The 27,355-nt window shown below is 31.2% G+C and overlaps 2 protein-coding genes across 3 annotated transcripts; both read left to right on the top strand.

Annotated features, from left to right (window-relative positions):
- Positions 1 to 6,686: 6,686 nt before the first annotated feature.
- On the top strand, positions 6,687 to 19,550 carry LOC114380218 (phosphoinositide phosphatase SAC1-like). 2 transcript variants are annotated; one of them, XM_028339210.1, is made up of 17 exons: positions 6,687 to 6,875; positions 6,947 to 7,151; positions 7,228 to 7,393; positions 7,467 to 7,695; positions 8,945 to 9,021; positions 10,268 to 10,300; positions 11,803 to 11,990; positions 12,102 to 12,199; positions 12,356 to 12,489; positions 12,606 to 12,737; positions 14,787 to 15,171; positions 15,286 to 15,407; positions 15,596 to 15,706; positions 15,858 to 16,070; positions 17,415 to 17,594; positions 18,181 to 18,292; positions 19,170 to 19,550. In XM_028339210.1, the coding sequence occupies exons 1-17, from the start codon at positions 6,756 to 6,758 to the stop codon at positions 19,416 to 19,418; spliced, it is 2,754 nt and encodes a 917-aa protein (XP_028195011.1). In that variant the 5' UTR covers positions 6,687 to 6,755; the 3' UTR covers positions 19,419 to 19,550. The 2 variants fall into 2 exon arrangements, with proteins under 2 accessions (XP_028195011.1, XP_028195012.1); XM_028339211.1 differs by lacking the exon at positions 10,268 to 10,300.
- Positions 19,551 to 20,281: 731 nt separating this feature from the next.
- LOC114379115 (pentatricopeptide repeat-containing protein At3g09040, mitochondrial) lies at positions 20,282 to 24,526 on the top strand. Its single transcript, XM_028337697.1, has one exon. It carries the CDS (start codon positions 20,548 to 20,550, stop codon positions 23,296 to 23,298), a length of 2,751 nt encoding a protein of 916 aa, XP_028193498.1. The 5' UTR covers positions 20,282 to 20,547; the 3' UTR covers positions 23,299 to 24,526.
- The last annotated feature ends 2,829 nt before the right edge of the window (positions 24,527 to 27,355 follow it).

Here is a 27,355-nt window from a genome sequence, read left to right as displayed (position 1 = left end):
GCATCTACTGTCCTTCAAAATAACCTATTTATGAATAATCTTAAATCATCACAATACCCTTTTACTCTTTCACCCTAATAGACAAAATTTTAAATTTGATTTCTATTTATTTTATAATTGTAAATTTGATCCAATAATTTAATTTATAAATTTAATTTTTTTAATTTTTTGCAGTCTTATTATTTGAGTCCATCCCCAAAATTAGAGTTGACTATTAATTGTTTGTTTTGACCATTACGTTTATATTGGGTGTTGACGTTAATTAGGCATATAATATCTAATAAAAGTATAATAAGTGACAATCAATATTGATAAGTTGTCCTTAATGTTCAATTTTAAGTTGATGCCTGAAATAAAAGGATTATAAAGAATTAAATGACTAAATTCATGAATTAAATTATATAGGAATCAAATTTGTAATATTAAGACAAGCAGAGAATCAAATTTAAAATTTTACCCTTTTTTATCATTTTTGTCTCTACGTAAATCAATAATAATTTTGATTTTTAAAGAGTCTAAAAAATTTTCAAAATCATCTAATTCATCATATATAATAAATTTATTAATTTTTAAATAATTATTTTAAAATAATTCAAATATGATAATCAATAAACATTTAACTTATTTCAAATGTGTGTGTGAATTGCATTCAATCATGTCATATGAATGCTAAAATGAATAACAAACATTAAACAATGTGTAGCCTTGTTTTGTTTTGATTTATGATCGTGATAAACGGTAAAGTATTGTATGTGTATAATAAATGAATGACTATTAATGCCTTATTATTTTACATTAAAAATCACATTTTTATCCCAACAAATTATTTTGTAATGTATTAAATATTAATTATTAATAAATTAATTGTAAAGTTTTATTTATCTGCTTGTAAATAAAGTAAGGTAACATTTCTCTCTTACTCTTGTCATAAACAAAATCAAATAAGAGAATTTTCATTTCAACTTAATAAGCATCCATTATTAGTGTAAAAGATTTTGTATTATCAAGAAAAAGATTATTTTATATGATTTTTAGAATAATTATTATAAAAATTATAAACTTGTTATACACATCAATTTATAATTAAATGATAATATAAAATATATTATTTTATATAATTAATCCGTGTATTATTTGTTCTTCCTATTCTCCATCTCTTTCTTTTTCCTATATTTTAAGCCAAACGTTGTAAAATTCTGCAATAATTAGATTGTAATAAGCATACATTATTAGTGTAGAAGGTTTTATATGATCAAACAATAAAAAAATATTTTAATTTTTAAAATAATGTCTATAATATTTTTATGAGGGGCATAAATAATTATTACCTTGTAAAAATATTTTCCCCTTTGGTGTGAATCTTGGATTCTCAATTCTTAAAACGTTTTTGTGGAAAACATAATTAAAAAATGATTCTTGTAAATGTTAAATTCCTAAAAATAATTTTTAAAATCGTTACGCCGTGAAACTTTTTAAAAAAATCTCCCAACCAAATACCCCAAAGTAATGTTATATTCTCATATTAATCTTTTAATACTTTATAAATAATATATTAAATATATTTGATGTATTCGAAACATAAAAAGCATTAGATGTTTGTCATATATAAAGTAAAAGAATCAATATTATATATTTTTAGCTTTTTCTCGACCAGCCGTTTGTTTTGTTGTCTTTTTCTATGATATATATTTTTTTTCTTTTGCGATGACAGATTAGCATTTAAAATGTTGAAATTGAATATTTTAAATATTTAACAACAATTAATGACTGACTTGTTTTTCATTGTTTGTTTGAGATAGTTCAAAACATGCCTCATTAAAGAAAATAATAAATAATTTTTTATTAAATTAAGAGCATAATGTTTATACAATACTAATACAAATTTTTTATACTAACAACAATTTAAAAATCATTTGAAGTTTTAAGATTTTTTTTCTCTAAATCATAAGTATTTTTCATAAAAAAAATTATATTTAAGTTATATATAATCACTATGAAGGACAACTAACGACCATTTTAAAATTACTTTGAAGTTTAAAGTTATGATTGACTTGGTGCGTCTTCTACCTACATAAGATCATTTTTAAGTTAAAATTAAAAATAAGAATTTTAAAATAAAATAAAATAAAATTTATCTTTTATCTTTTTTAAAAAATAATTAGAAGTTCCTTTTAAATTAAAAATTATTTTATAAAGTTTTTAGAATTGTTTAATTTCACTTAATACTCGTTATCTCATTCAATTAAAACATATTATAAACCAAAAAAATATATATCATGTGAAACTAGCTTTATTTACAAAAAAAAATATTTTAACCATAAAAAAATAAAACAAACAAAATAAGGAATGAGTTACAAAGAATGAAAAAAGTATGGATGTTCATAAGTTTGGAACCAACACGAGAAATCAAACTGAGCCAATTTCTTTGGTTCGAATTTTAATCTAATATGATCTAACTTACCGATCAAACTCAATGGTGATTAATTTGTGTATTAGATTTGTAATTTAAACCCAAACCAAATCAATAATGTAATTTTCTCCATTATTAAATATTATGCATAGCAAGAGACTCAATTAATCTAAATCAAACCAATATGTTCTTAATTTGATTTGGTTCAGATTGTAAAAAAAATGAAAAATCTAAACAAATTCAAACTAATAAAAACTGAGTGGTTCAAATTTTATTTTTCTAAACTTTGATCGAAATCGTTCCTTAAAAAAAAAATACTTTCATCTAAACAAACTTATCAACACCCTAAAAAATAGAGTTATTTTGAATTGAATTTTAACATTAATATCAATTAACTGAACACCGTTCCATCACGTCACCCACTTATTCAATTCCCTTCCTTTTTATAAGAATCATTTATGACTGTTTTAAATGACCATGCTGCCTTTTCTCTTTTTCCTTTGACCAAAATATGATTTTACTTCCTACTTTCTCATCTTAACTCTCTTTTTTTTCACTTTTACTAGTATAATAACACGTGTCTTGTACAAAAATTAAAACTATAATATACAAATTTTGATGTTATTATAATTTTTTAATGTATTTTTCAATTTAATATCAATATAACTTAACAATTTTTTACATAAAATATTTATGAATATTGATATAAAGTCAAATCATTTTATATTTACAATGTCTTATATCATTTTAATTTGTGTTAACGAGAAAATTTCTACATTATTAATATTCAAATTAATTTGTATTAATGAATTTTTTTATACATTTAATATTAAACGTTGTGAATAACTAGACATTTTGAACAATTGTTAGTTTTCTACATTTAACATTCAAATTAATGAGAAAGATGGTATTAATGTGTCAACGAGAAAATTTTGTAGATTTAATGTTCAAATAATTATGAATATTTGAACATTAGACATTGTGAATAATTAGACACTTTTAATTTTTATTAATGAGAAAATTTTCTACTCTTTTTCAAATAAAACTATCATTTTTTTTTCTACATGGAAAATTAGACATTGTTAATATATATTCATTTTGTGAAAATAATAAATATAAATTTCTACATGGAAATTTTCTAATATTATTTACCTTAATTTAAAATATTTTTCATTTGAATATACTATAATATTTAATCAAAATATATATTAATATTATCAACTAATTTGAATAAAAAAACAATATAGATTGATTATAAGTATCATAATTAATTCAAATTAAAATATATATTCCCAATTAATTTTTTATATAATTATATGTTTATTAATTTAAAAATAGTTGCATTTCCGTAGAATAAATTAAAATATATCCTAATTGAAATTATCCTAATTTATATAATTATGTATTTTGATTTAAAAAATAGTTTTACATAAATTTTTTATTAATATTAAATTGAAAAATATTTTCTTAATAATATTAATATCATTTTTCATTTTAAAAGAGTCATTATTTTTTAAATTTTTTAAAAAATTGAAAATTAAATAAATACAGATATTTATACTAAATACAAATATATATTAAAAATATTTAACTAAATTGTAATGCAGTTTTTTACTCTAAAATTTAAATAATTTTAAATCTTTGTTTAGATATTAATATGCTTTGATGTAAATTTTATTCATTTGAAAAAGTTAAATTTATTCTATTCGGAGATTAAAAATATGAATGAAAACATATTAAGATTTTGAAGTAATACATAAATCATATATTTCTTTGGTGAATTAAAAAAATTATTTGAAAATACATTAATATTTAAGTCATAAATATAAATATGGATAACCTAAAGTAAAAATACACCATACAAAAATACCACGGCGAAAGACAACACAACATGCAAAAATGAATATTTTACGTCAAAGCATATTAATATCTAAATATAGATTTAAAAATATTTAACTAAATTGTAATGTTATTGTTCACTCTAATATTGTCCTTCTTAAATCCAGTAGTAACACAAGATTTCTTCAAATGATGATAATTTCTCGTAGTTCTTTTTTAATAGTATAATAAAATCAACATAAAATTAATAAAATCTTCCAATAAGAATCAACTAATATTAGTGGTATCAACTAATAAAATTAACATAAATCATTCCAACGTATATTATTAGTATCAATTAGTAAAATAAACATAAATTTTGCAAGATTTCTTAATTTAGATTTAATATAAAATTGAATTGGAATATCCATCAGTAATATCAATTAATTTGACTTAGTAATATCAATTCATAAAATTAGCATAAATCTTGCAATTTTTTTTAAATTTTAAATATGATATAAAATTGAATTAAAATATATATTAATATTATAAATTAATTTGAATAAGAATATATAGTCTGGTTATTAATTTAAATATTCAGGTCGCAAATATTTAAATATGATATAAAATCGAATAAGAATATATTCGAGTAATATAAATTAATTTGAATAAGAATATACAGTTGTGTTGTTAGTTTAAATGTTCAAATCACAAATATTTTATTGATCATAGTTACCTTAATTACTATAATTATAATTTTTATGAGCTAAAAAATAAAATAAATTTTTTGATAACATTTTGAAAAAAAAATATTTAATATGGTGATATCACATGACATTCATTTACATAGAAAAATCTTCATTTATAATAATTATTTTTATCCTAAAAATTATATAAATGATTATTTGCAATTAAATTATAGTATAAAATTACTTATATTATTCTTGTATGATCATTAAACTATATTTTTTATAGCTTTTGTTTGCTACTCACCAAAGCATTCATTACATATTTAATATTTCTTGTTTCACTCAAGCACATTTGTTGTGTTTGAAGGTTTATTTTTATTTTTTATAAAATTAGCTTTTTAGTCCCTCTAATATAATGGTTTGTTTTCATTTTGGTGCCCTTAATTTTTTATTCCTATTTTAGTTATTATAATTTTTTATATTTTAATTCCTATAATTTTTTCTTATTTGATCTTAGTCCTTTGATGAGTTAGACATCTCCTAAATTTAATAGACAAAACCTAAAAACATAATAAAAGCAATATATATATATATATATATATATATATATATATAAAATAGAAACCAAAAAAAAAGTCAAAACCAAAAGTTATTTAAGTGAACGAAAGACGAAATTGGTTAAGTTTTTCAAAAAAATAATTCAAAACAAATTTTTAATAATGAATCCATTATGATTAAATGGTTAAATTTTATTGGACGGTGAAAAAAGATTTTACACTAACTATATTTCCTCTTAATATATTTTATGAAAACTTCAATGCAAAAAGTTGAATTGATAAAACTAAACGACCATAAAACATTGTTAAAGGTGTAAGTTTACCAAGTTTAACATTTCACATCAATTAATATTGTCCTTGTATGCATAGACACAATGATTTTATCATATGATTAAACTATTAAGCTATGACTAAATAATATGTTTACCAATTCAATGATCCACTTTTACGAATAGGACAAAATTTAAGTACAGTAACTTTCAATAAGAACTTGATATTAACAAGTCACACAATAAACATTAACATTAAAGTTCAAATGATCGGTAATACTTTGAACACACATCCATTGAGAGAGTTTGAAGTCTCCTCCCTACCTTTCAGCCCAAATCCTTGGCAATCAAAACATCTACACGACGCAATGCAAATATCGAATCGAACAACTTAGTTCCTCCAGATTTTGAAGCAAAAGCAATTTACCATCATATATTATGTTCGTGTTTAAATATATGATTATTTTTTGAGTTATCTTTTATATAATTATTTTTTATTAAAATATCTTTAATTGCTTTACAATAAATAATATAAATTAAAAAGATAAATGTATTTTTCTTATAAGAATCAAAGATGACTAATACATGTTAATTAATTGGATAAAAAGTAATTAAATAAAAAGAGAACGATAACGAATCTCATTAATTTTAAGGGTAATTGTGAAAAAATAATATAAATTACTAATAAAATGTTACTAATTAAATTGACCTATTTTCTTAAATAGTGGAATTGGTTAATTAAGCTTGAAGCTTGAAGGTAATATATTGCTATAAATTAAAATATAAAATAATAAAATATTTAATTAATTTAAATAAAAATAATAATATTAAAAATAATTGAATTAATAACTTAGTACATAATAATTTATTAAAAGATGATTGGCTTAACGAGGATTTTAAATTTATCTGTCTCTTATAAATTTTCCAACGTGCCTTGTTCCCATCCTTATGGTAGCGGAAGAGTATTTATTGAAAGTTGAAAGAAAACATAAGGCAATGGATTGGGTATGAGATGATGAAATCCGGGAATAGGAATATGGAATCAACCGCAAAAGTTCACCCTTCCAATGATCCTGAACTCGATCCCGACTCTTACGCCCTCGAGAAGTTCAGACTATACGAAACCAGAGCGGTAGGTAATTGGATTTTGTTATTATTCATCCATTCATCACCAAATCGAATATTTTGTAATTGGAATTGCAGAGGTTTTACCTGATCGGTAGTGATCGGAACAAGAGGTTCTTCCGGGTGTTGAAAATCGATCGGTCAGAGGCGTCTGATCTGAATATCAGCCAAGACCCCGTGCTGTATTCTCCCCAGGAAATCAAGAGCTTGCTTCAGCGGATTGCTGAAGGTAACAGGGCCACTGGCGGCCTCACTTTTGTCGCTAAGGTTTTCGGGATTGCCGGTTAGTACTAATCATTTCTATTCTATTCTATTCCCCTGCCTCCCGGAATCATTTATCTTTTATACTTCCTCTCCAGGCTGCATCAAGTTTCTCGAGTCCTACTATTTGATTCTCGTTACCAAGCGCAGACAAATTGGTTCTATTTGTGGCCATGCAATCTATAGCATCAAGGAGAGCCAATTGATAGCGATTCCGCATGTTTCAATTCAATCTGATTTAGCCCACTCTAAGACTGAGCTCAGGTCCAACCCCGACTACTTATAACTTCTTCCATTCCTAAACAACACAAATTAACATTACCTCTTCTTACTACAGGTACAAAAAGCTTTTGTCTAGTGTCGATTTGACCAACGATTTTTTCTTTAGTTACACTTACCCTATAATGCAAAGTTTGCAAAAGAACGTCTCCTCCAGCTCCAGTCAAGAGGGAGGGATGCCATATGATAATATATTTGTTTGGAATGCCTATTTGACACAAGCAATCAGATCAAGATGCAATAACACCATTTGGACCATAGCTTTAGTTCATGGTCATTTTAGGCAGGTTTGTTGCTTCCTTTCTGCTGTCTGCTATTCATCAATGTAAGCTTTTTTGGACCATGCATTTTCATTAGATCCATGATAAGATGAACATTGTGTGAACTTTACAATTGTTGGAACTTGGGATAGAATAAACACGTGGTTGGGTTCAATAATCAAATAACAAAATGCCTTCATTCTCCCTGTCTTGGTTTGATCACTTGGATGAGAATGAGGTTGGCAGATACACTGTAGTCCTTGCCACCAATTCTTCTATTTCTTTTGCAGGTTTGTCATTCATCAATATCTTAGAGTCTATATCTCACCACACCACCGTTGAATCTTTTCTGAATTCAATGGCTTGGCTTACTGCTTAATCGTATGATAATGGCCTGGTAAAAGTTTGTTTCTGTATTGACCAATTTGACAGAATTTCAGGTTCCTGTATTATTTACTTTAATGCAATAATTACTGCCAAGTGCTGGGGTAACAGTGATGGCTGAGAACAGAATACATTATTGGTTGATGGGATGGGATGCAGTTGATGGTAATTGGAAGAAATGAGATTTGTCAAAAAAACTTGTCTACTCTAAAACTTATTTCCGTAATAACTCACCTTAAACATATTTTTTAGAAATATTGATTTCAAAACCATTTTGAAGTCATTTTTTATGAATAAAAACACAAGAAATGGAACCATACAAACCCTTGGCTTTCTTGACTATGTTTGTCACTTCATTCAGTTGATAGCGGGATTCGGTCTTTAGATTCCATTAGGGTGTTTTCCTGTAAATCCCATTTCTTGTGCCTTATATTCACTTTCCAACAAATAATCACAATTTTATTTTTAGATTCAAATATGAATTCCGTTAGAGAGAAAATAGGGAAAGTACTACCATATGGTTATAATATATGCTCCAAAATTTGCAAAGCAAGAAGGGAGGGGAAATAATCAATAATGCAGCAACGCTTGGGAGATTTAGTTCATTGACTTCATTCAATCATGTCTTTTGATGTAAATGATCTTCTATGCCTCAGAAGAGCTATCTAAGTGTTTCATTTCAACAATTTGTTTCCTTTTGGAAATATAATTGGTCCACATGATTATATAGTTTCTATTTATACAAATTTAGATTTAGATACATACACATACAGATATGCTTCGTTGCCTTTCCCCCCCACTTTTATCATGTGATTTTGTTGTACTGTCAATTAGTTTTACTATCCACAGTGATTGCCATTGTATAACCAATTTAGGATTTTAAAAATGGCAGATTCGTCTATCAATTTTTGGGAGGGACTTCAGTGTTTCCTTGATTTCTAGACGATCAAGACATTTTGCAGGGACGCGGTATGTTCTTGTTTTGATATTTCATTCATGTTCCACTTATTATACAATTGATTCAGATGCCATGAAATAATTGTGATAATTTAAATTAGATAAGTATTCTCTAAGTTTTCGTGTTATATTTTAATTTTGTCATTAGAACTGTTCTGTTAAATTTGTAGCCACATATGATTGTTCTTTTTAAATATATAATAACTTAAGATTGCTCCTCCTCTCTCTCTCTCTCTCTCTCTGTGATCGAAGGTTAAGGGAACTATTTTTTTTTTTGTGAATTGTTAATGGAACAATCTGGTACACTGAATATGTTTCCAACTTCTCATCTTATTATTGAAGCAGTTTTCTATGGGGTTTGAATGACTAGACCACTGCTAACAATAGTGGTTGATAGGATGGATAATAGTTGTAGTTCCTTCAAAAGTGAAAAAAATACTCATTAGAGACCAAGTCAAACCATATTATAAACTGCTTTTGGTTTGTTTTGTTAGATAAGGAAGGATATTCTAAATTTCTAATGTTTGAAGATTGTACTGACGTAGGGTATCCTTACAAGTCTTAGTCCTTTCCTGCATTTGATTATAAAGAATTTAAGTTGTCTGGTGTTTATGCTCTTTTATCCAAATGATTACAGAAATGAGTAGAGTAAAGAATTTCTAGCTTTCATTTAGATTTCTAAAAACATGAAAGTTTGGAAGGATGTTTGACTTCCAAAGTTTCAAAGCTAGAAACTGGGCAACCACAATGGAGGACAATCAAGTTGAGGAAAAGCTGTTGTAGTATAAGGATGAGAAAGAGGATCAAGGGGTCTTGCTTTGTGGACCATTGAAGGATTTAAGCAAAGACTGTAAAAATTGAATCTGCTTGTGTATAAGTATAATAAATTCTCCATGTATTAGATTAATTGATTTTATCCAGTGATAAGGTTAGAAATTCCTTGTGAGTCAATTTATAAGGATTTGATTCTTCAAAAATCATAAATATGTTGGTATGGGGAGTCTAATCAACCAAAGCTCATCACATGAAGGCTGTTTGTGCTAGGTTGACTTCTTATGGGCTTTTAGCCTTGATGTCTGAGCATCTAAATACCCAAATTCATTGCACGTGTGTTCCACTTCAATGTGCAATTTGTATAAAACACATATCATGTTCTAAGTGACAAATTATGTTTGTGTCTTTCAAACTCAACGTTTTGGATAGCATTTATACAGTAAGTTTTACCCCCATAGGCAATTATTTGCTGTGATTTGTCCAGGGAAGGATTGAAGGAGGAGGAGCAACAAACCAGGTTAGCTTCTTATTCTCTCTTTGCGATGGATACCTCTATAAGGTTATCCTTTATTGGAGAATTTGGGAAGATTTGCTTTGTTCCTTATTCATGTTAGACGCATCATCATCATCTTTCTCTCTTTCTTCTTGAGAGAATATTCTTAGTTTCTTTCTTTCTTTTCATGATTCTTTGCTCTTGTTTCTCACCACCTTTGTCCATCTCTCATTTAAATGGCTCTGTTTTTCCTATATGTTTCACATTCCTAGTTATTCTGAAATATCTTGTGTTTGAGACTGCCTTTATCTGATGCCATCTCAGTCATTGCCTTTGAACTTGTGTATGATTTATTTTTCACCTTCTCATTCCCCTCTGATGATACATATTACACAACTGTTTTCTTTTCTCCTCTTTTGATTGGTCTCATGCTCCTTTCCATTACCTTGATCTGTTTATCACAACTGTCTGTTTTAAAGGAACTTGAATATTGCTCTTTATTTATGCTGAAGGTATGTTGAATTTTTTTGAAAAGAAATGAGTTCTTTTCTCTAAAAAAAATCATTTCAACGTCTTCCTTGCGGGGTAAATGTGCTTTGGAAATGATTGGGAAAACTATTATTACTGTAGTCCACATTCCCCTTCTTTCTGTAGACCTAGGTTTCATTCTTAGTTTTAGATTATTTTTTTTTCAGTAACCCATTGTTTCCTACTTGTTTACCAAATTTCTAAGTGGTTTGTACTTTGTAAAAAAGGTGTAGCTTTATACTTCCTAGCAAAGAATTTAAACTCATGATCTCTCCTTAATCATTAAGTCTTAAAAAAGTTGCGTAGATTTGGGGGCCTGTTATTTTGATTCTCTTGCCTAACTCGGTTTATCATTCCTCTATTTTTTTCAAGTTGTCCTTTTTTGCAAGGAGAAATTATGGTGTGCAATTGTTTAGGCTGTGATGCTGGTAGTAGTTGTATATATTTTGTATATTTGACTAATTATAGGCTTTGCATTGTATGGTGTCATTTAATGTAATGATTAGTACCGTATTTGTTGGTGTGCTTTGCAAAGAATCTCTTATATGTTGAGTTTTGTGACATTGGATTGTTTTTCCTAGAGCTTATCATTATTGTTATGGCAGGGGAGACTTCTACTCTAGTAAATAAGTTTCTGCAGAAGTATAATTTGTTATCATATTTTAATTGTTCTCTAGTGTTCTATTCTATATATTTTACTTTTTTACTGTGGTTGCTGAACAAAAGCTTTTTCTATTGTGGCTTATCATCTAGAGCAGAGAGTCCACTGTACACTATTGGTTGAACATTTGCTTGTTGATGCTTGTTTTCTTCATATTAAGCAGATTTGTGCTGGTTGGATTGGAATATATAGCAGTGATTAAACATGATAATATTCTTTGATATCAGGAATTATCTGTATTTTGCAATTTGCAATGATATTTGGTTTTACATTGTGTCTATCTGGCTAAAATAATAATGGTTGGATTATTTTTCTTTGTCATGAATTGTTTCTGCAGGTACTTGAAAAGGGGTGTGAATGATCGGGGGAGGGTTGCTAATGATGTTGAGACAGAGCAGATTGTCCTTGATGAAGAATCAGGCTCTTGCAAGGGAAAGATGAGTTCAGTTGTGCAAATGCGTGGATCAATACCACTTTTCTGGTCACAAGAAGCATCAAGATTTAGCCCCAAGCCTGATATAATTTGTATGAGAGTAGTTGAGATTAATATTTATCCTGTTCATTGTTAAATTCTATGCTGTTATAATACATCTAGCTCTCTTTTGACGCACCCCCCCCCCCCGTTTTGACTTCCAGTGCAGAGGTATGATCCAACATACCAAGCAACAAAATTGCATTTTGAAGACCTAGCTAAGAGATATGGCAATCCAATTATTGTTCTGAATTTGATTAAGGTAATTCCTCATATAAAAATAGTTAGTGCGTTAACAAATATGAATTTACATGTTTTTTTTATTCCTTTCCCATTTTTTCTTTGCATTAATGAATTGCTTCTTTTATAAAAAGATAATTTATACTTTCTTGTTACTCATTTAAATGATGAAATACAGACAGTTGAGAAGCGGCCTCGAGAAATGATGTTGAGGCGTGAATTTGCAAATGCTGTTGGGTATCTGAACCAAATTCTACCAGTGGAGAACCATCTTAGATTTATTCACTGGGATTTTCACAAGTTTGCAAAGAGGTAAGCATGTTACGCTTTATCTTTTTGTCTCACAGTAGCAGTCTCTTCATTTTTTTTTTTTTTGCATTTCAAATTTAAATCTGACTATTTCCTATTCTTCTCTGTCATTTTCAAAGCAAGTCTGCCAATGTTTTGGCAGTTTTAGGAGCTGTAGCAAGTGAAGCGCTTGATTTAACTGGTTTTTACTACAGTGGTAAACCCAGCATCATTAAGAGAGCCAACAAGAGCAATCAAACAAGCACAGGGAGGTATGTCCATCATTGAAATTGTTACTTAACATTAAAACAGTCTTTTTCTTGTTTCTTCATGTAAGTTTTAGTTGAACCATAACTCTTAACTTGAAAGAAAGCAAAGATATGAAAAATGCAGGGATCTGTGACCTTTTCCCCTTCATAACTTTTGTTATGAGGTTTAACGACATGTTGTTCTAGAGACAGACTCGCTGTTATATATGCTCTTTCCACAATTAGAGGATATAGAACTAGTAGTCTCCATTAAAACGATAAAATGATTGAATAAGCTCATATCCTTTCTTTTCATTTTTTGGATCTTATACTTAAGATTTCCTGTGTTATCTATTTTTGGATTTTGAACTAGAAGATTGCTTTGGATAATCAGTTTTCGATGACTGAGGGGAAACTTGATTTAACCTGTAATGAATAATGATGATTGCTGACAATACTGAACTGCTAGGTCTTAGTAGCAAGGCCACCCAAGAAATTTTTTTTTTTTATCAGCAAACATAGTATTATATATTAATTGAGTACCAGAGGTACTGACAATACAAATATCATTCCAGATTTGGTCCCAACACAGTTTGGGCCAATCTGAAATATCATATAGGTTATACAGATATCTGCACTAATATTCTATCCTATTCTATTTAGGAAGCCTGCTCTGATGTTGGAAGACCAGTAATAATAATGTGTATTAAAATCCTTCTCTAAATTTGTGAGCCACGTCCATAGTAAGAAAATTGCATCATCTATGATTCCATTGGCATTGAATGAACCATTTGAGAAGATAATAGTATTCCTGTGCTTCCAAATGGTCCATGTTAATGCCATCCACCACCATTTCCATCTTCTAGACCTCATTCCTTCTATGTCTCCACCAATGTGTTGAAGAAAGTGGGACCTTGGATGGTTTGGGAAAGCACCCGACAGATTCACCCAAGACAAAGATTCCCACCAAATTGGAATGATCTTGCTGCACAAGAAGAATAGGTGACCTGCACTCTCCTCCTCAACTCCGCAGAATGGACAACGTGAGTCTCCAAGCTGAATCTGTCGCCTCCGCAGGTTTCCTCTAGTTGGTAGTCTATCTCTTATTAATCTCCATGCAAATATAACAATTTTAGATGGCAGCTTGGTCTTCCACAACTCCTCAAACGCACCATCTTGTTGCTGTTCATCTAATTCCCCACGAAACACATAATATGCAGATTTAGCCGTGTACTGCCCACCCGGTTCAGCCTTCCACACCCATTGATCAGTTTTGTGTGGCTGAATTGAGTGATTTGTAACATCTGATAAGAATGCCACCGCCAAATCTACTTCGCTATCAAACAAGGGTCTTCTCCACCTAAATTCCCATTCCCAACCTACATCTTTGAAGGCCCCCAATTGCTGTATTTTTTGGTGTTGCTGTGTGGAGATGCTATACAGCCTAGGGAATCTTACAAGTAACGGGTCCTCTCCCCCCAACCATACATCCTCCCAAAATTTGAATTTATCCCCACCCAAGAAATAATAGCATTATACGTCTTAGTAGCAATGCCACCCAAGAAATAATAGCATTACACCAGTAGTCAACTATCTATGTTATCTCTCCTATTAGGGCCTTTAAGCCTAGGCTCCATTTTGGGGGATAAGATGTAGTTTAAAACTGTAATTTGATTCTGGTTTTATATTTGTATTGCACAAGGATTTATAAAGTAAATTGTAATTTTACATTTAAGTCTATGTTGTTGATTAGATGTATGATTTAGATTTTATAATAACACATAATATTGTTACCATAACTTCAAACTTAAATGCATAAATAATTCAATGAGTATTTTATTTTGATGGTGGTAAGGTAACAACACTTGTGGCTATATCAGTAGAGTCTCTACTGGAAAAATGGAAAATGTTAGAGATTTAATATAAAATCATTGATGCCAGTGTTATTTCCAGGTGATTCTTATTTTTACTGAATATTATTGCAGTTCTATTTTATAATTGTAAAGGTGCAAGATGTTGCTTTAGAGAAAGGAAGTTCTATTTTTATTTTCAACTCATTATGTATTTTTATAGGGATACTTCACTGAGAGATCTGAGAGCTAGTTCTGTGGATCTTGTGAGGATTGGGAACAGTAATGAAATGCTAAATTCTGTGGTTAATCAAGACAAAGAGACTGACATGAACCATAAGAATAAAAAAGATAATTTTGGTAGTGATGCACCACATTTTCAGAGTGGAGTTCTCCGTACTAACTGCATTGACTGCTTGGACCGTACAAATGTTGCCCAGTATGCATATGGTCTTCAAGCTTTAGGACGCCAGCTCCATGCAATGGGTTTGACTGATGTTCCAAAAGTGGATCCTGATAGTAGTATTGCTGCAGCTCTAATGGATATGTATCAAAGTATGGGAGATGCTCTTGCCCAGCAATACGGTGGCTCTGCTGCTCACAATACTGTATGACATATTTTGTGGGATTCTAAATTTATGTAATCTGCTGACTAATCTTGCTTATTTGCATCGTCTTCTGCAGCTGTTGTGATATATGTAACATATTTTGGTGGATGACAGGTGTTTCCAGAGAGGCAGGGAAAGTGGAAAGCAACAACACAATCAAGAGAATTTTTAAAATCCATAAAACGATACTATAGCAATGCTTACACAGATGGTGAAAAACAAGATGCAATAAACTTGTATTATTCCTTCCACCTATTTTATCTCAATAGTTTTCTTTTCCTTTCCTAGATGGAATTCATAGTTCATCTTTAGTAAGATTTTATATATTTAGGTTTCTAATGTTCAAATACTCGTCCCTTAATTAATCCTGTCTTGAATAAATAATAAATAATTTTAAACATTTAAGACATTGTTCTATTGCCAGGTTTTTAGGTTACTTCCAACCACAGGAAGGGAAACCTGCGCTCTGGGAGCTGGATTCAGATTATTATCTCCATGTATCTGGGATTGGGGATGATCTAATTCCTGAGAAGTGGTGAGTCCTCGTTAAAATGGCTGGTATTAAAATCAGTGGCATGCTTCTATGATACGTTACATTCGGCATTGGTTTTCTCATTTTTGTATTGCATATATTTTTTATTGTTTATTTTCCCTATCAATCTTCAATTTCTTCCTGAATTTTGCAGTTCTGAACCAAATCTCAGTTCTTCTGGAAGAGGTGGAATGATATTCACGCCTATACCAGCTTGCAGAGAAGACTTCTCTCGCATAAAGTTGACATCATTTGACAAGTTAATTGAAAAGACCTGTAGTACAATTAAAAATGTAAGACTATGCCGTGAGCCGGATCAGAGACCAGGTGGGGTTTCTGGAAACAGTGGTGTAGCACCTGATGCAGCGTAATTTCTCTTTTCTGAGTTGCTGTTTAATGATTTTACTTCTGAATTTTATTTTGGTTTAATTACTCTGCAGGTCCCTGAACTTTTACCAAATTTTTAATTATGTCCCGGGAACTTTTTTCCCCTTTCAATTGGATAAAAGTTCAAGGACCCAATTGAAACAAAAAAGGTTCAGGGACATATTTGAAAATGACAAATAGTTCAAGGACCTAATTAAAAAATTGTGAATCTCTCCAAGCTAGTCTTTTCACCCCTGCATGTTCTAAACTTGTTGAAGAACCTAAGAATACGGAGTTTAGAACCTGCAAAAGTGAGAATACAAGCCTACAAAGGTGAGAATACAAGCCTACAAAGGTTGGTAATTTTTAATTAGGTCCTTGAACTTTTTCATTTTTAAATAAGGCCCTGAATATTTTTTTTCAATTAGGTCCCTGAACTTATTTTTTTTAATTAGGTCCAACATGGACCTAATTAATAAATACATACAAGTTCAGGGAACCAATTGAAAGAAAAAAAAAGTTCAGGGGACCTAATTAAAAAATTTAGTAAAAGTTCAGGAACCTGCAGAGTAATTAAACCTTTTGTTTTCCTTTTTACTGATTGCTGTCCTTTTCTCATTATGCATATGTAAATACTAGAATTTTTCCTGCCATTCCATTTAAAACCAGATTCATGTAGCTTTGCTTCTTGTTGATTTAAGACAACAGTTGCTTATATTTGTCTCTTCTTTCCTGCTTCTTAATACTTGCTTCACTGAGATTTGTTGTTTCTGTTATTTTTTCAAAAATTGAATTAGTCACATGCTGTATTTCCTGTGCTTTACCTTATGTCCCTTCAACTTATTTTTATCTCAATGCAGAGTTGTGTACTACATAGTTTTTCTTTGGTTGTTTTCCGCTTGCCTCTTATATTTTGTAATTATGGACAATTTGCAGTGTGTTTGGCTAAGATTTTCAAAAAACTTTGATTCCCAATGCACTTTTCACACTTTTTCAGTAGCATTTATAGGAGTTTATTATTCCTTTTGCTCAACTCCCACTGGCTTTGAACAACATCTAATATAAACAAACTATTAATTAGTTTGTTAATTTTAGTACCATGATTGGTAGAAGATAATCTCTCTTATCTGTAAGCGTAGAGTCTTCATTTCTAGATCAATGTAAATTTCTTGCTCAAACTTAGTTGCTGTGTCAGCCACCCCTTCCACCCTAACCACATATATTCTCATTTTGGATGGGAAAAAGTGGGCAGAATGTCTGACTAGTGTGAGTAGCAAAAGGTATTCTGAGCTGTAGGTAACTTGAGGTAATTTTGTTGAGTCACTGATTGCCTGCTGATTCCCAGTGAGATACAGCTCAAAAGCCCAAATTGGCTTTTCGGCCAGAGAAAGTATGAAGAGGGTTCCTCTGCTGCAAAAGTTGCTTCTTGTGAATCTGACGTTGAAGGATCTCATGCTAATGGCTTTTGTGACTTGAATTGGCTTTCCTCTGGCAATGCTATGAATGAAGAAGATGTTTTCCAAAGGTATGTATCTCAAAAGTGCATCATCCTTCCAAGACTTTGATGCACCTTCCATTTTATGCTTTGATGTTCAGTATCCCATTTGGTCATTTTTCTATTGGCAAACATTTTCACTTTAGGTCACCACTAACCCATTTGTATGTTTACTTAGGGCATTGTGATTTGTTAGCTTTAGACAGAGCTGAGATATGCTGATTAACTGACCAAGCTTAGTGCATTTGAATCTGATTTGTTAAGTGGAGCTAGAGCTGTTAATATTTTAAATGGCCACATATAATTCTAAACCTAGTTAATTTTCTGCAATTAGCAATAACCATGTCACAGTTGATTTAAATTATGATTCATGAAAGAATTTCCTTTAAAAGTTTATTAAGTGCAACTCTGGGTCTACTATATTCAAAACTACCAGAAAACAAAATTGTTTTATTACCACTAAATATTCCTCATTGGTTGAGAATCCTGTGTTGTCCGTTTGGAAGTATATGACCACTGTAGACAGTCCCACATTCTTCTTTCTCATTTTATGCTTTTAGTTTTTTCAGTTTACAGACGATGGCATGATTCTCCTTTTATAATCTTGATTTTGTAGGTACCTTACAATGACCTCAGCAAATGAGGCCAACGGTTGGTATGGAGGTAGTCTCCTTGGTGATCAAGATGAAAACAGTGAGATATATGAACATTATGCAGAGTTATGTCAGGTATGTAACTTAACATGAATAATGATAATGCACACACTATTATGAATCTAGACTTAATTGAAGAAGCACTAACCATTGCTTGCTTCAAAGTAGGCACTATAATAGAGGTACAGACCTCTACTTTAGTTTAACTACCTGCTGGGTTAATTGGTAATGTTTTTAATGGGAACTGAAACTTCTATTGAAATGATATAGAGAAGTCAGAGAACTGAGCTTTGATTACAATGTAATGAGCAAAAAATTGTGGAAACTGTAGAAGAAAGAAATATCTAGGAGAAGAGAGACTGTTCTGCCCAATAGCAATTGTCACCTAGAACGACAAAATACCCCCCTCTCCCCTCCAGACACGCTTTTTTGCATGATTCCACGCACTTCGTTACCAATGCTCTTGTGACAGCTGTCCATTCTTTAGAAGCCTCCACTGCCTCTCAAACAGAATTCCTATTCCTAATTAAGCACTATTCCTTTTCTTCTTTCTCTAGTAGACATTAACTGGAGGCCCAGTTGTCGTGGGCCCATCAGTTGTCTTTATTTTTTTTGTTGCAAATCGTGTTGGTGGGGGTAAAAAAACAATTGTGTGACTGATCAACCTATTGTATATTGTACAGACATATGAAAGGATCTTCTTGGTCTTGTCGTAATGGGGGGCATGGTGAAGAATAATAAATCCGAGGTCTGACTCAGCATCGAGTTCTAGCTGTGCAACCCAACATGCAAGAAATATATAAAGAAAGAAATAAACAAATAAATATGAAATGAGGCAGACAGATAAAAGAATAATAAATCTACACTAGGACGTCTTGTGTTATTCTTGTCTATGCATGTTTGCTGCTAAAATGTAGTTTTTACCCTCACCATCCTTGGCATATATATGCAGGGACCTGCCTTGGAACTTTTCCAAAATGACCCTGATAGGGAGCAACACTATGCAGATGCTTTAAGCACGAGTTCATATGAAATTGTTAATGATGCTGCCGTTGCAGCAGAAATGGAAGCAACTCTAAAGGAGTATGACCAAGTTGGTGCTGACCTTGGGATCATTCCCAAATCTTGTAAATTCTTTGCTGATGATCCGAGCTGGCTGACGAGATGGTTAACTGGGGACGAAAAAGTACCAAGGATATGATGGGACATTATTTTGACATGTGTAATTTGAACACTTATTTCTGTACTATTTTAACTCGCAGCTCCTTATACGAAAGTCATTGTTCCAAGTTTTCTAATCAATCGCCTGGCCTTAGAAATTTGCTTTTTTTTTTTTTAAATGCATTTTCTCTCTCTCTCTCTCTCTCTCTCTCTCTATTTTCCCTTGATTAGTTCCTATTTTCGGTCCTATAATTTCGCAAGTTTTAGATTTTGGTTTCTATACTTTTCACTCTATTTAGGTTTTAGTTCTTACATTTTATTCTATTTATGTTTTGATCCTCATAATATAGCCATTGGTTCCACTGATTGGTCTTTAAAGGGCAAATATTTTGGCATGTTATTGATAATAGGGATTAAAATCAAAATATTTAAAACTTCAAGACGAAAAATTAAAATCACGGTAGACTTTAGCACTAAAATATTATATATATATATATATATATATATATATATATATCTTTTATACCTAAAAATTAAAAGGAAACAAATATTAGAGCTTGTTGGACTTGATTTTTTTTAATTTTATTTGGTTTAACTTTTTAATTAATAATTATAAAAAAATTTGCTTTAAAGAAAAATATGTATATTGTTTTACAAAGGAATGGTCATTAACTTGAGCTAATTAAGTATAATTTTTTAATCAATAAATGTTAATTTATTAGTTTAGAAATGTCAATTGAAAGAATTCAAATTCGATTTCTCATCACTCTCTTCTTTTTTGTTCCTTCACCCTTTCTTAATCATTTGAACAACCTTATATTTCCTGATAATCAAGTATAGGTATACCTTTACAGGGGTTTAATTTATTTATGAAGACATTTTTGGAGGGAAACCGAGTTTGTAGTTGTGGGAGTAAGGGATTGGCATTGTAGAGGATGAATGGAGTCTATCCACATGTGTAAAACTTAGATAATGTAAAAGAATACATTTATGTGTGAATAAGGTTATAAATAACGAGCTTAATGGTTAGTAGTAATGATGTAAAATAATTTTTCGTTGTGAGGCAATAAAGTCTAAGAAATTTACCGGGAAGGAACATGTTTGAATTGAAAGGAACCGCAACTTGATATGTAATTGGAATTAGAAAGAGAGCAGAGAAGGGGATATAGATGCGCGTGGCAGCTGGAGTGAAATGTTTGTTGAGAGTCAGACAATGGAATTGGAGAGTTCAGGGGACGAAGCATTACTCTAGCGAAAGGGTCCTTCAGTTTTATGCTTCTTTCATGAATTCAGGGCATTCCCCTGACCAATTCACTTTCGCAGTCACTTTGTCCGCTTGTGCAAAACTCCAGAATCTTCATTTGGGCAGGGCAGTTCACTCTTGTGTAATTAAGAGCGGCCTTGAATCCACCTCCTTCTGTCAAGGCGCTCTTATCCATCTCTACGCCAAATGCAACTCACTCACTTGTGCTCGCACCATATTCGCATCTGCACCATTCCCCCACCTCCACACTGTTTCTTGGACCGCTTTAATCTCTGGCTACGTTCAAGCCGGCTTGCCCCACGAGGCACTCCACATATTTGACAAAATGCGCAACAGTGCTGTTCCAGACCAAGTGGCGCTTGTCACCGTCTTAAATGCTTACATCTCTTTAGGAAAGCTGGATGATGCCTGCCAATTGTTTCAACAGATGCCCATCCCCATCCGCAATGTTGTCGCATGGAATGTCATGATTTCTGGTCATGCCAAGACAGCCCATTATGAGGAGGCTCTTGCCTTCTTTCATCAAATGAGTAAGCATGGGGTCAAATCCTCAAGATCCACACTCGCAAGTGTTTTAAGTGCAATTGCCAGCTTAGCTGCCCTCAATCATGGCTTGCTAGTTCATGCACATGCTATTAAGCAAGGTTTTGAATCCAGTATATATGTTGCAAGTTCTTTGATCAATATGTATGGTAAGTGTCAAATGCCAGATGATGCACGCCAAGTATTTGATGCTATATCTCAGAAAAATATGATTGTCTGGAATGCCATGCTTGGAGTTTATTCACAGAATGGCTTTTTAAGTAATGTCATGGAGTTGTTTTTGGATATGATATCTTGTGGCATTCACCCAGATGAATTTACCTACACTAGCATTTTGAGCACATGCGCATGCTTTGAATATCTAGAAGTTGGCCGCCAGTTGCATTCAGCTATTATCAAGAAAAGATTTACCTCCAATTTATTTGTCAACAATGCGTTGATAGATATGTATGCTAAGGCTGGGGCTTTGAAGGAAGCCGGCAAACACTTTGAGCACATGACATACCGAGATCATATTTCCTGGAATGCCATTATTGTTGGATATGTGCAAGAAGAAGTGGAAGCTGGTGCTTTTAGTTTGTTTCGGAGAATGATTTTAGATGGTATTGTACCTGACGAGGTATCTTTGGCCAGTATACTTAGTGCTTGTGGAAATATTAAGGTACTAGAAGCAGGACAGCAGTTCCATTGCCTGTCAGTTAAGTTGGGTCTTGAAACAAACCTTTTTGCTGGAAGTTCTCTTATTGACATGTATTCCAAGTGCGGGGATATCAAAGATGCACATAAAACTTATTCTAGCATGCCTGAGCGGAGTGTGGTCTCTGTGAATGCTCTGATTGCAGGATATGCTCTAAAAAACACAAAAGAATCTATTAATCTTCTTCATGAGATGCAGATATTGGGACTGAAGCCATCTGAGATTACATTTGCAAGCCTCATAGATGTTTGTAAGGGTTCTGCCAAGGTAATTTTAGGCTTGCAGATCCATTGTGCTATAGTGAAGAGGGGTCTTTTATGTGGTAGTGAATTCTTAGGGACCTCTTTGTTGGGCATGTATATGGACTCACAAAGGCTTGCAGATGCAAACATTCTTTTCTCGGAGTTTTCTAGCCTTAAAAGCATTGTAATGTGGACCGCTTTAATTTCAGGACATATTCAAAATGAGTGCAGTGATGTGGCCTTAAACTTGTATCGAGAAATGCGTGACAACAATATCTCACCTGACCAAGCAACATTTGTTACTGTTCTTCAAGCGTGTGCTCTCTTATCCTCGTTGCATGATGGTAGAGAGATACATTCTCTAATCTTCCATACTGGTTTTGACTTGGATGAGTTAACCAGCAGTGCCCTTGTAGACATGTATGCAAAATGTGGGGATGTAAAAAGTTCTGTTCAAGTTTTTGAAGAATTGGCTACTAAAAAGGATGTGATTTCTTGGAATTCAATGATAGTTGGATTTGCCAAAAACGGTTATGCAAAATGCGCCCTGAAGGTCTTCGATGAAATGACTCAATCATGCATTACCCCAGATGATGTCACATTTCTTGGAGTGCTTACCGCTTGTAGCCATGCAGGGTGGGTTTATGAGGGTCGTCAAATTTTTGATGTCATGGTAAATTATTATGGCATTGAGCCCCGAGTAGATCACTATGCCTGCATGGTTGATCTTCTTGGTAGGTGGGGTTTTCTCAAAGAAGCTGAAGAGTTCATTGACAAACTTGAAGTTGAACCCAATGCTATGATTTGGGCCAATTTATTGGGTGCTTGCAGAATACATGGGGATGAAAAAAGGGGACAGAGGGCAGCTAAGAAACTTATTGAACTAGAACCCCAAAGTTCTTCTCCATATGTACTGCTTTCTAATATGTATGCTGCATCAGGAAATTGGGATGAAGCTAGATCTTTGAGGAGAACAATGATAAAGAAAGATATCCAAAAGATTCCTGGGTGTAGCTGGATTGTAGTCGGGCAAGAGACAAACCTATTTGTTGCGGGTGATATATCGCATTCTAGTTATGATGAAATTTCAAAAGCATTAAAGCATCTGACAGCACTAATTAAAGACAACAACAGATTCCAGGACATTGTAATTTCCTGGGTTGGTCAAATTTAGTTATTCAATATGATCGGAAGTCAAGTGATCAACTCAGATTTGTTTCTTGACACAAAAGAACCTTACATAAAGGAAATAATCATAAAGGATGAGTATGGATTTATTGTTGTTTTTTGGTAAACAGTAGCAGTATTATTTGCAGTCAAAGATGCTTGATAAGTAGTCTTTTTACTCTGGATATTTATTGCTGTGAACAATATCATGGAAAATGAGAACTATAGAAGACCAAAAAGGTACTGTCATATGGCAATATAGGCGTTTCTTCTAGAATCTGACTTAGAACTTGGAAGATGTGTTTTCATAAAGCGCTACAGAAAATGCACAATTAGAGGAGGATTTGAAAGATTTTTTTTTTCTTAAATATTTGTGATACAGTAATATCTTGTGGACTGAACTTGTTTGGTGGAGGAAGGTTCTGCCAAGAAGTTTGAAGCTTATGAAAGGAACCATCCTCATGAATAGTAAATTGAAGATGAATTATAGTGATCAAGGCACCATAATTTTATCTTATATTACAAGACAAATGTACCACTACTCTGCATCAAGTATCTTGTAGATGCTCTAAGATACATGCGCATGCGTACAGACTAACATTTTCTAGAGGCTGAACTTTTTATGGCAAAGCAGTCTTGGTAAGAGAAATTTTTAGGTGTCTAAGGGAAAAGAGTTTTCCCTTGCTATGTGCTATTGAATGTGTATCACCTTATCATATCGTTGAAAATGTAGTGGATTGGATTGGATATAGATATAGTGACCCACATAACTTAGGTGGTACACATTCAGTAGTATAGAGCAAAAGAAATTTCTTATTCCCAAAGTAGCTTGAAGTTTCTCCTTGTTTTATGTACGTCACAGATGGTGTTGGAAGAGAAAACAGCTTTTATTACAATTTATCAAAGTTTTGGTTTTCAAGCTTGCTTGCGGTTATTGTAAATGGTTCTAAAGCATTACCAGACTGAGTCTCAAGTGTATTAGACGACCCTATATATCTTTTCCTTTAAATTGCTAGTAAGTGTGTCACTCTATTGGAAGCTATTGGCTTCTATTGGAAGTTGGTGAAAAGAAATGGGATGCAACATGATAGAATCTATTTTATCCAATTCTATCCAATATTCTCATTTTCTTCCCTTCGAATTTGGGGTATGATATGGAATCACTCTGACAGTGTTATAAGGCTTCTCCTTCCATCCATCCACATTCCAAACAACGGTATGGAAACTTTATTCCATTTTGATAAAATATTCAAATAATGATATGATTATTTTTACTTTATTATATTCCATTCTATTTTACCTATTTATTTTTAGTTAGACTCATATTTAGATATCCAAACATAATCAAAGTTTCACGGTGTTATGTCTAATTTGAATCCAACAACTGAAAGAGTTTCATTACTTTACCGGTTTACCTCATCTTACATTGTATGTGGCGTATTTTCCTGTTGGTGAGATGATAATAAATGTGACTGTATCTTGGTTAGTTTTTCTCATCATTTCCCATTGCTATATCTTCCTTTGTGGAGTTCGTTATTGAATATGAGTAGTCATTGCATTTCAAGTATCATGGCCCACTGCTGATCAAAAAACAAAAAAGTATCATGGCCCACACTTATCCATTTTAACCAAAAGCAATACTTAATCACTTACGTGGGATAAACCTTCTTTTCATATATATATATATATATATATATATATATATATATATTTCACGTCTTTCAGGTGAAAAGTTTATCATCCATAAATTTAATAGGTGGTTTCAACGTTTGTGCGCATGTTTCTGAGGAATTGTTCTTCGTCAATGTTACAGATATATTTGTTTATTTCCTTTCGTTTGTCTATTCCAGAATGTTGATTATATAGTTTGCGTAGTCAAGTTTGTGACTAGGGCAGGGACAGGGGTAGCTTTTTTTTTTTTTTAGATAAATAGGGACAGGGGTAGCTGTTAAGTTACTCCTTAGTGTGTGTTTGGGAAAAAGTTATGTTCAACTCAATCAACGTTTTTTTCAATCTAACACAAGAGCTCAAGTTTCATGCATAGGAAAATGCAAATTGACGTTTGGAAGCCTTGAAATGGAAATCCAAATGCACCCTTAGTTATGCCTTGTTTATCTATTATGAGCTACCCCTTAAAGAATTTGGCCAAACGGAAGTCAAAATCTGACCAAAATTTTACAAATGGAATTAGTCTATGCAATTAGGGATGATAATGGTATTCGACTCCATGGGTACCACAAAAATTACTTATGATGGGTAAGATAAGGGTGTTGCTAAGTGCACCCAGCATAGAAAACTAATTTTTCAAAATGCCCTTCATACGGATTACGTGATCCGTACTCATACGGATCAAGTGATTCGTAAGTGTTTTTTTTTTTAAATTTAAAAATATATTTTATGAATTAATTTAAAATTAATAGTCTAAGCAGGAGTCAAACTTGTGACTTCCATATTATTATTACAACACTTTAACCAACTAAACTAATAAGTCAATTATGATATAAAATAAATAATGTTGTTATATATAACAATTAAATTTCTAATGTATATTTAATGCGCATGTAAATTTAAATAATAAGTTTTGTGACAATTAATTTGATATAACTTATATGATTAGCTAATCTGTATGTTTTTTTAATTTATTAATAAATTAGTTTTTTAAATAGTAAATGTTTTTTATTTATAAAAGAAATACGGATTATATAATCCGTATGAGTTATATCAAAATTAATTGTCACAAAATTAATTATTTAAATTTACATTAGAAATTTTAATGTTATATATAACAACATTATTTATTTTATAACATAATTGACCTATTAGCTCAATTGGTTAAAGCGTTATATGGATCACATATACATATAACATATAAGTTATATGTAATCGATATGAAAGGCATTTTGGGGAATTTATTTTCTATGCTGGGTGCACAAGTAATATTCTAGTGCACCTAGAACACCCATAAGATAAATATTCACTTAATGGATATAGGATAAGGTATGGATAACTACTCACAATGTTTTGTTTTGGGCAGCATATAAGTTGGCTTGGATGCATCCATGTCACTCTTATTTACACATAACATTCACACAAATATCAAATGTTATAGATTTAAATTTACTAGAAATTATTAAAAATCACAAAATATTATGAGTTCTCCCTTCTTATTTAATGAGTCACACTCATTATTTTGTTATTTTAAATAAATTTCAACCAATAATAAAAAATTTGTTTCTAAATTCTAATAAATTTTACTAATTAATAAATTGAAAAAAGAAAAAAATTAAGATAGATTTTATCTTTCATATTTTTGGTCTCTTTCTGTTATATTTCATCTTAAAATCAATTGGGCTTGGAGCGTGAACAATAAGGAATGAATAATGTGAGAAGTCTAACACAATATAGGATTATTTTTAGTCGATGTGGGATTTGGATTATTTCCAACACAAAGTGATGTTGGGAAAGACCGAAGTCCCACATCGGCTGCCTCACTCCTTGTAACCAATTAACATTAAGTGAAGTTGTACAACAGATATATCTGCACTTATGTTTTTTCTTTAATAAGAGTAATAACCATGTAGATTAATGCTTGTATAGAAAACTTGTTACATAATATTTAGTTTTCCTTTATTTCAAGTTAGTATTAAAATATATCCTCATTTCATTGTTGGGTCGCTAAGTTGTCACACTTCAATTCATTGTCTTAGGTGTGAGGAGAGTATTTAAAAATCTTTTTAATTGCAATCACTCATATCTTTCCTTAATTGCAACTTATAAGAGGTTGTTGTAATTAGAAATAGTTATCTTTAGAAAGGTTGAATAAAATATCATAGAATGTACCTATAAGATATCAACTTTCAAGTAGTTAAATTTCATATAAACTATAGATATATTCAATGTAAGAACTTATAAAACTTAGAAATATGTCATCCTATAAACTAATTGATTTTCTTGATAAAATTGTATTTTGTAGAATTTATGATTTTTGTATTAAATTAATTTTAAATATTTATAGCTTTCTATTTATAAAATACCCAATTTTTTTAAAAAAAGTTACATAAACT

The sequence above is a fragment of the Glycine soja genome, chromosome 12, assembly GCF_004193775.1.
Source record: "Glycine soja cultivar W05 chromosome 12, ASM419377v2, whole genome shotgun sequence".
NCBI classification, from domain to species: Eukaryota; Viridiplantae; Streptophyta; class Magnoliopsida; order Fabales; family Fabaceae; genus Glycine; species Glycine soja.
The sequence above is the reverse complement of the archived record's forward strand: the minus strand, read 5'-3'. Positions and strand labels throughout refer to the sequence as shown.